Source organism: Tupaia chinensis, unplaced genomic scaffold (genome assembly GCF_000334495.1).
Source record: "Tupaia chinensis unplaced genomic scaffold, TupChi_1.0 Scaffold000231_1, whole genome shotgun sequence".
Lineage (NCBI taxonomy): Eukaryota > Metazoa > Chordata > Mammalia > Scandentia > Tupaiidae > Tupaia > Tupaia belangeri.
The window spans coordinates 538940-548309 of record NW_006159706.1 but is presented as its reverse complement, the minus strand read 5'-3'; the positions used below and the strand labels follow the sequence as shown (position 1 = coordinate 548309).

The 9370-nt window shown below is 55.0% G+C and overlaps 2 protein-coding genes across 2 annotated transcripts in view; one reads left to right on the top strand and one right to left on the bottom strand.

Moving 5' to 3' along the window:
* Nucleotides 1-2773, top strand: part of SLC5A2 (solute carrier family 5 member 2) — an 8602-nt gene extending 5829 nt beyond the window's left edge. Inside the window, exons 10-14 of the mRNA XM_006148101.2 lie at nucleotides 591-741; nucleotides 860-1028; nucleotides 1108-1323; nucleotides 2104-2233; nucleotides 2311-2773. Coding sequence (XP_006148163.1) covers nucleotides 591-741; nucleotides 860-1028; nucleotides 1108-1323; nucleotides 2104-2233; nucleotides 2311-2537 — 893 coding nt within the window. The 3' untranslated portion in view covers nucleotides 2538-2773. The remainder of the gene's footprint in view (nucleotides 1-590; nucleotides 742-859; nucleotides 1029-1107; nucleotides 1324-2103; nucleotides 2234-2310) is intronic.
* The window catches only part of RUSF1 (RUS family member 1), a gene marked incomplete in the record, with an annotated part of 14084 nt that continues 7274 nt past the window's right edge, over nucleotides 2561-9370 (bottom strand). Inside the window, 8 exon segments of the mRNA XM_014587689.2 lie at nucleotides 2561-2937; nucleotides 3370-3447; nucleotides 3553-3696; nucleotides 4335-4405; nucleotides 4796-4853; nucleotides 4932-5116; nucleotides 5196-5266; nucleotides 7758-7859. Coding sequence (XP_014443175.1) covers nucleotides 2840-2937; nucleotides 3370-3447; nucleotides 3553-3696; nucleotides 4335-4405; nucleotides 4796-4853; nucleotides 4932-5116; nucleotides 5196-5266; nucleotides 7758-7859 — 807 coding nt within the window.

Genomic DNA, 9370 nt, shown 5'->3' with positions numbered 1-9370 from the left:
TTGGCGTGCGTTGGGTGCCGGGGGCGGCGGGAAGGCAGCTGGAAGCCCCTCTCGCAGGTCATCGTGCAGCGCTGCCTGGCGGGGAAGAGTCTGACCCACATCAAGGCCGGGTGCATCTTGTGCGGCTACCTGAAGCTGATGCCTATGTTCCTCATGGTCATGCCGGGCATGATCAGCCGCATCCTGTACCCAGGTAACGTCAGCCTCCTCCTGCCCAAGTTCCGTGCCCCATCCAGCTCCTGCCTCGTGCGAGGACATAGGGAATCCGGTTGCCCAGTCCTGCCTCCCACCAGGAATCCCATCTTTCCTCTGCTAGGATTTGCAGTCCCCACTTCAGGGATCCTAGTTCCCAGACCAGGCCCGGTTCTAGCCACACTGTGGCATCTTTCTCGCAGACGAAGTGGCGTGCGTAGTGCCCGAAGTGTGTAAGCGCGTGTGCGGCACCGAGGTGGGCTGCTCCAACATCGCCTACCCGCGGCTCGTCGTGAAGCTCATGCCCAATGGTGAGGGCGGGCTCTCGGCCTGCAGGCGCAGGCACACTGCGACAGTGCTGCCGGCAGGGGGCGCCCCTCGCCCAACCCGACCCGCAGGCCTGCGCGGACTCATGCTGGCGGTCATGCTGGCGGCGCTCATGTCCTCGCTGGCCTCGATCTTTAACAGCAGCAGCACGCTTTTCACCATGGACATCTACACGCGCCTGCGGCCCCGCGCAGGGGACCGGGAGCTTCTTCTAGTGGGACGGTGCGGCCTGGGTTCCTACCCACCTCCCGCCCCACGAATCAGCCGGAGGTGGGGGGCATGGAGCACCCGCTGGGTTCTGAGAGTCCTGCGTAAAACCTCCGATGGCCTCCCACCGCAGGCTCTGGGTGGTGTTCATAGTGGCAGTGTCGGTGGCCTGGCTCCCCGTGGTGCAGGCAGCACAGGGCGGGCAGCTCTTTGATTACATCCAGGCAGTCTCCAGCTACCTGGCACCGCCCGTGTCCGCCGTCTTCGTGCTGGCGCTCTTTGTACCCCGCGTGAATGAGAAGGTGGGCTGTGTGTATGTTGCGAGCTGGGGCAGGGCAGGCCGTGGACATCCTCAGTAGGCTAACTCGGTCTCCCCTGCAGGGTGCCTTCTGGGGACTGATTGGGGGCCTGCTAATGGGCCTGGCACGCCTCATCCCAGAGTTCTCCTTCGGCTCGGGGAGCTGTGTGCGCCCCTCGGCATGCCCAGCGCTCCTCTGTGGCGTGCACTACCTCTACTTTGCCATCGTGCTCTTCGTCTGCTCTGGCCTCCTCACCCTCATAGTCTCACTGTGCACTGCGCCCATCCCGCAGAAGCACGTGAGTGCTGGCTTCCGTATGGGCTGGGCGCACACAGTGTGGGCCACAGCAACCCCCACCCTGGCCTGTGGCTGTCCAGTAGGGAGAATCTGAATGTCTATGCTGAAGGTTGGTAAGAGCAGGCTGAAAGACCAGTCTAAAGTTCTATTGATATCTGCAAAGTAAGCACGTTTTTATTTAAGTAATCTGAAGTGGCCAGAGGGAGCAATTTGATTTTGGTGGGTTGGTGACCAAAAATACACACACACACACACACACACACACACACTCAAAAGTCAATATTTGGCATGGCCTTTGACTCAAAACACAGGGTCTAACTGGTGGTCAAGAGGAACTAAGTACCACCTTGAAAGCACACAAAAGGGTGAGGGCTTGTGCTGCTACACGGCAGAGCTTATGGGGGGGAGGGTCACAGGACAAAAGATCTGGGTATGGAAACAGGGGCAGGATTCCACAGAGGCAGGAGGAAACTGAGCAAACAGCACAGGAGGGAACACTGTGTTAGCAGGACTGTTAAGACCAGAGTCTCAGGTATTACAATTGACTGTGAACAGGAGACTTGAATGGGGCATGGGATGAGCAGCTCTGATAGCTTCAAACACTCAGGTGACGAGCTTGAGGTTTAGCCTGAGGGCCAAGGGCAGCCACGAAAGGCCAAGTTTGAGGGAGGTTAGGGAGGACAATGACAAGGCTGTGCTAGTGTAGTGTGAACAAGAGAGCACAGGGCCTGAGGTGGGGAAACAGAGCTCTCACTTGGTCTCTGCTCCTACCCTGCCCCAGCTCCACCGCCTGGTTTACAGTCTCCGGCACAGCAAGGAGGAACGGGAGGACCTGGACGCCGATGAGCGAGAAGACCAGAATTCACTCCCCATACAGAATGGGTGCCCAGAGCATGCAGTGGAAATGGAGGGTAAGGCGCTACCCAGGGAGGTTGGGCTGGGACTCCACGTTCCAGCAGACTAATTGTAGGGCCTCAATTTCTCCCAGAGTCCCAGCCCCCAGCGCAAGGCCTGTTCCGCCAGTGCCTGCTCTGGTTCTGTGGAATGAGCAGAGGTGGGGCAGGCAGTCCTCCACCCCCTACCCAGGAGGAGGCGGCTGCAGCAGCCAGGCGGCTGGAGGACATCAGCGAGGACCCGAGCTGGGCCCGGGTGGTCAACCTCAATGCCCTGCTCATGATGGCCGTGGCCATGTTCCTCTGGGGCTTTTATGCCTAAGCCAACTGTGCTGAACACCATGAGCCATAGCTAGGGCAGGGCTCAACCTCAAATTAGTGGGGTAGGGAGCCTGCAGTGGTTTCTAGAAAGGAGAAGGGCAGGGGTGGGAGTGGGAGTCCCTGGATCCTCTTCTTTCTGCCTTATCTCTGCCGGGGGCCCAGTCCATCTCATTGGCAGGAACTTCCCATGGAGCCTTGGCCAACCTGCCATAGCAGTTCTCTAAGCAAAAATAAAGCTGCTTTTCCCACACCCTGCTATGGCCGAAGTGTCCTTGCTCCAGGCTACCCTGGGCTCTGGGCTGCTCACAAGACTTTTTTGTCTGGAGATGGAAACCACGTGGCCCTCCACTCATCCACCTCTAGCTGGTGCTTCTCGGTCTTCCAGCCAGCATCCTGCAGTCCTAGGGAGATGAGGAAGAGAGGCACAGGCTGGCTGAAGGCTCTGGGAACCACGTGGGCTCCCTTTTCCTCTACTGGGTGCTCTCTCTGGCATAAAATGATGCTGAAACCTCATCTGACTGCAGCAAGATTTCATTGAGAAAGGACACAGGAAAGGGCTGGGATGGAGTAGGTGCTAAATAAAATGTCACCATCAATAAATGTGAGCCCACACCCCTTCACCCCCCTCCATTTTCTAAACGCCAGCTGGGATTACAAGTTGTCACCACCGACAGCCTCAGAGACATTCCTAACCTCCCCAGGTACCAGACTTAGAAGCACAGAAGAACCCAGGTTTTTTACTCCAGGTGTGGGTGAGGTAAGGGTGGAGGCAGGCAGGGCCCTTGGGGAGAAGGCTTCAGAGGCCAAGGAGCTGTGGGGCTTAAGGACGTTACCTTTCAGGAACTTTGGGAACAGCGTGTCCAACACTTGGTGCATCTTCCTGACAATGACCCGGCTATCTTTCTCAGGACCTGGGGTGGGATGCAGAACCAGCTCTCGGATCCTCCAGCAATACAGACAATCCACCCTCCAACCCCACGCCAAGCCATCAGCACTCTAGATCGCGAGGCTCTTACCTGCCCGCACCCAGTTCCTCAGCTCCTCCAGCTCTCCTGGGAGAGGCCCATCTCCCTGCAGGGTTCCCAGCACCAGCCCGTGTGTGGCAGCCCTGAGGACAGTCTCAGGGCCTGCTTTCTGGCTCAGAACTACCTGCACCTGGTCTAGAGAGACCCAGGGACAGGCTGTATCAGGAAAGGGCTTCTTCACCAAACACGCATACCCTGTCGCCCTGCTCCCAGAGGCCTTAGCTTGGCACGGGAGGGCCTCACCTCACCCTTTCCTTCCCTGTCTTCTCCGTTGCTCCCCAATGCTCTTACCAAACTGAAATTATGCCATTTCCAAATGTAATTTCACAATAGATCAGTGAGGTGGGTATAGTTTACATTTCTTTAACAGCTAGTAAGAATAACCTGCCTTTTAGCAAACAACCATACAGACCAGTAAACTCAAGGACTTGTTTCCCCAAGAGGTAACCCAGGATGGGAGAGAAAAGAGATTCCCCAGGGACAGCCGAAGGCCACTATCTCATCTGAGTAAGGTGTTGCAGTGTGCCAAGGGTTTTTTACATAGTCACTGTATTTGATCCTGATAAAAACACCACAGGTAGGTACTGTTAGCTCTGTGACACAGAGGGACAAATGACTGTCACTGGGGCATACAGCTATTATTTGAGCACATCAGAGCCTTAGTCTAGAACACCCTCCAGGACACTGGGGAGCCTCTAAGTTTAGGGCCCTGGAGCTGGGGAATGACGGTCCAAGGAGTTCAGTGTAAGGCTGGGAAAATGTGGCACACTCACTTCGTGACTGGTCCCAGCAAAGGAGGTAGGGTTCTTGGTGCCCCTCAACCAGCTGCTGCAGATCCGAGACGCTGAGGGAGAGGAGTGAGTGCGGTGAGGGGTGGGGAGCGAAGGTGCCCATCCAATCACCTGAAGAGCTGCCTACTGCTACCCAGAACTGCCCATCCCTCACTCACTTCCCATTTACCCCAGACTCCCCATCCACCCTCCCTTTCTTCCTGTATCCAGTCATTCATTCTCCCCCCTCCCACGCTTCCTTCATCCAACACATTCCGTCTGTCTATTCTGCTATATCCTATGCCTTCAAGCACCCATGCTGACTCCCAAGTCTGTCCAGTGGCAACGGAGACACTAGAACAGAGATAGGATCTGGTCCAGGGAGGCCGGTGTGTGCTGAATCGGGAGCATGCGTCAGGAGTGTGGGTAGCAGCAGTGACGAGCGGGAGACATGGGTCACTCACCTGGAGATCAAGCGGTGTAGGGGGACCCCCAGGGACAGAGACAGAGATGGGCAGAAACCTGTGGGAAGCTGGAGTCAGGATGGTCAGGCTAGGGAGAGGCTGGGTAGCAGCACTCGAGGCCAAGGACTTGGGTCACCTGTCCACAGTGGCTCCATCTGATTGGCTGAAGTGGGGTCAAGCACATTTCCTGTCCGAAGGAAGTGCTTCAGGACCAACCGGAGTCGGCCTTCATTCAAGGTCTCCATAACAAGGGCCCGGACTGCCCGGTAGTTGGCGTAGATGTGGAGGGCAGTGAGGAGGAAGAAACATCCGAGGCTGACACTGCAGCAAGAGAGTGAGGAGGCCAATGGGGACAAAGGCCCATTTGGGCATCACCTCCCTGCCCTTGCTCCTGGCTTACCTAGGGAAATCAGACACCAGCGGAAGCATCAAGAGGCTGACCAGGAGTCCTGCTAAGTTCACCAGAGTCTCCTGAAATGGCAGAGGGGTCAAGTTGAGAGTTCCCCTCCAGGCATATTCCTGAGCACTGTTCACCATATTCCTCCCTGCTCTAGAACCTTCTAGGGCTTCTACTTTGATGGGGATACCAAGTAAACGTTTTTTTTTTTTTATGAGAGAGATTTCTGGTATAGGGTGTGTGTACTCACTAGAGAGACTGAGAGAGACAAAGAGACAGAAAGTAAGAAATCACCCCCTAGGGGGGATGGCCACACCACAATCGCTTCTGCTTCACTCTCCTCGTGGGATTTTGGGCACACACCCACATGTGCCCAGCATGAGTTTTAAGCCACTAGGTCTGGGACTCAAACCACAGTCAACTACATGGGAATCCAGCAATGTAACCATTACACCATCTGCCAGCCCTGCCAAGTAAACTTTAAACATTTTTGGTGAGTTCATTGAAAAGACGCCAGCTACTACTCTGCCCAGTAGATGCAATGAATGCCCTTGAACATGTCTCCTTTGTTTTGTAAGAATCGCCCGAGAGGCTCCATGCTCAGGTACTCACAACTGTGCAAGTGGGGTAGCACTTATATTGGGTGGTTTAGAAAGGTCAGTCTTACACACACACGCACGCACACACACACACACACACACACACACATACACCTTGGTATGCAATAATAGGCAGAGGAATTTGCAAAGGAGTCAGAGAACGACACAGGAAGAAAAGAAACAAGACCCAAATCTCATTCCCCGTGAATCAATGTTGTTAGACCCCCGACAGCTCGATTGAGGCTGCCCTCATGGAAGACTCTAAGACCAGCCCCCAACATATCATGAGGGAGAACGAATCCGGAGTGGTACCCCTGACTCTCGAGGTCCCAGGGAGACCAGTAATTCTGGCACAGAGTGGGCGTGAGAGCTCTTTTTTTAAATCCAGCCCATCCGTAAGAGGGTATGGGGGGTGGAGAATAAAGGCTGAGAGTGTGGCAGTAAACTCGGGGCACAGGAGCAGAGAGAGCACCTCTCCCAGGCGGGAGCAGCCACATCGAGAGGTAACAAGGCGACATCAGCAGAAAGCAGGTGCCCGGTGAGGCCTGAGCCCATGCCCTAGACTGACTCTACAGTGGGGTCCTGTCTCTGTGGACTGAGGAAGGCCTGGAGCCTTGGAAAAAGTAGCTTGGGGTGGGAGGAAGAGAGGGGCTCAGAGAAAATAGGCATGACCCTGGGGATCTCTAAGAAAAAGACCTGGATTGGAATATTTCTCCCTCCTTAATGATCTTAGATGTGGAGCTGGAAGCCACAATGGCAAAGGACTGGTTTGATCACTTCCCGAGAGAAGGGCCTTGCCCAAGGGCACCCAGGGAGATTAGAGCAGTCAACGCTTTCCTCACCTATAAGGAACGAGGATGAGTACTCACTGACAAAAACACTGCAGGATCTAATGAGTCCAGGGAAATGAAATACTCGGCACAGTTAATACTTAGTAGGTATTAACTTGTGTTAATATTGAGGTAGGAGCCAGGGACACTAAAATATAGAGTATAGGCCCAAAGTGGAGAAACAAAATGGCTAAGCTTTAAGGAGACACAACAGCTCAGCAGCTGCTCAGCTCACTGAACTGCTGGTTCATCAGGAAGCACCCATGAGGATTCCCAGGGTAGCTCCGATAATTAGGGCAGATAGAGCAAACGACCGAGGCTTTCATGTCCTGCCCCATTTAGGAACACAGATAAGGGTCTTTACAGCTCAGGAACTCTTCCTGCCCCACCACTTTCTAACAGAGATAAGGGCTTAGAAAGTCCCTCACAGGCCTTGGCCAATAACTCACCATGAGGAAAATGTATGCACAAGTCCCTCCTTGCTGAGACAAAAACCCTTTCAGCTCTTCTTTGGCAGCCTGCTCTCTTGGGACCCCTCCCAGCCTGGAAGTTATTCTTTCTTGGTAAATTTGGTTTTTATTATCCCCTCCAATTGTCTGTGCCTCTAATTCTTCCTGATGAAGACTTGAACTCGGCAACCCAGAAACCCCACAACACTAGTACCTGTAGGTTTCAGTCTTGCCGTGTCCGTACTCCCTCTCCAGTCCTTAGTCAGCTAGACAGGCTGGGCCACAAGGGCCTACTAAACTGCTGAGTGGAGGTCTCTGGCCAGTGACTCCAACAACCCACACACTGGGCACCTTTCCACATGCCAAGTGCCTTCCCTGTGGGATCTCACGTGCTTAGAACATCCAGCTCCCAGGATGGGGGGATGGCCACCAGAGGGTGAGGGTAAGGGTGAAGGCTTGCTCCTGGCCACACAGGCAGTAGGCAGGGGCTCAGAAGATCGGCTTGGACTTGGTACCACCAGAGCCCATACCCTCATCCCTGACCTCGTGTCCTATAAGCCAGAGCAGGGAGCACCCATATTTCTTCCTGTGTGTTTCCCCACTGCCCCTACACCCCAGAGGTTTGTCTGCACACTCCTGAAATGTGGCCTGCACCCCCTCCCCCCACCATCTGAGCCTGGTGCTCACCTGGCTGCCGTCCTTGGCTGCCACGTCGGCCATGTTGTTTCTGCGGGCCTGGTGCATGGTCAGCGCAGCCCGGGTGGCCCCGCCAGCCACGCTCACAACGCACTGGGTGGGGAAAGGGGAGAATGAAGGTCAGAGCAGCCACGTGCTTCTGTGGGGTGAGCCACGTGACTGGCTCACAGCAACCTGAGAAAACAGGCTCAAGTGACCCCACAGCAAAACCTTCAATGCTGGCCTTGGTATCTAGTTCCCACCCCTCCCCTCCCGTAGGCCATCCATTCTAGGAGAAAACGGAAAAGTCCTGCCTGCCACTGGCACCCTGTGGCCCCTACCCTGGGGAAATCCCAGGACTTTCACTCTCTACCTCCCATTTTGGAGACACCTCCTCCTGTGCTGAGCTCCCAGGGCACCTGGATCTCTCCCTCCGAGAGCTGAGGAGGGGAAAACTCAACAGTGAGGATCACTGATCACTCTCATCTGTCCCATGTTAATCAGGCCTCTTTCAGGTGCCAGGAGTGATACGATTCAAGTCAGACATGGGCCCTGCCCTCAGGAAGCTCACGGATCAGTAAATAATAAATAAGTGAGTAATTATCTAAGGGGAGGAACTCGTTTGTTCACAGGCAAGAGGAATATGGTACAAAAAGAGGCTGGAGTGACGAGCAGGAACCTGACCACGAGGAGCCTTGCAAGGTTTGTGAGGTCGGGGCACTGGGGCAGGGAAATGAGCCGTCCGATTTCTACTTGTAAGGGACTCCTGGGCTGCCCTGAAAAGGACTGGGCGGGGTGACATGGAGGCAGGGAGGCCACCTAGGAAGTAACTGTACGTTTTTAGTAGCGAGATGGGGGTGACAGGGAGACAGAGTGAATAGGCTAGAGAGATTTAGGAGGGAAAAATAACTACACTGAGTGGTGGTTTAGCTGAGGGTGACAAGCAACAGGGTGGGGCATGGATGACAGCCTGGTTGGGGTAGCGAGGGTGGACGTGCTGGCCACTGACACAGGTACTCTAGGGGGGGCCTAAAGGGGAAAGCTCGTGGCCTTGTTCTGTTTCCTTACGTGACAGATGAGGAGACTGAGGCCCATGGGTGGAGTTTATGTCAGAGGTCCCAATCCTAGGTCCACAGCTACAGCAGTGGTTTTCTCTGGGGCTTCCTGCCCTGGGGTGGGGATGGGATGGGGTGTTCAGAGCATTTAGAGCCTATTCCAGGAAACCTACACATCCTCCACCACAAAGGACTGCTGCACCCCAAATGCTGGTGCGAGAAGCACTGCTTTACGGAGGTTTTAAACAGGTGAGTGGGCCTTTGAGGTGGGTCTTACATGTCTCCTGGGGGGGTGACTGTGCCAGCTCCTTACTCTGTGGCAGGGACAGGCTATACTCTCTACTGAGCCTTTACTCAGGCCATCCTGGAAGAGTTGCAAGGTGAGCAGCCTGGCACAGAGGAAGAGCTTGCATTCACCTTGCCAGCCCCACAGCCTCACCATGTGGTCTCATCTCTGGTTCTTGATCCAAGGTCTACAATGTTTCTTCTGTCTGAAACACTTACTCTGCATCTTAAAACTTGTTCTTTAGGGCCCAGCCTCAGGGGAGGCCTCCAGGCAGCCCCTGGCCA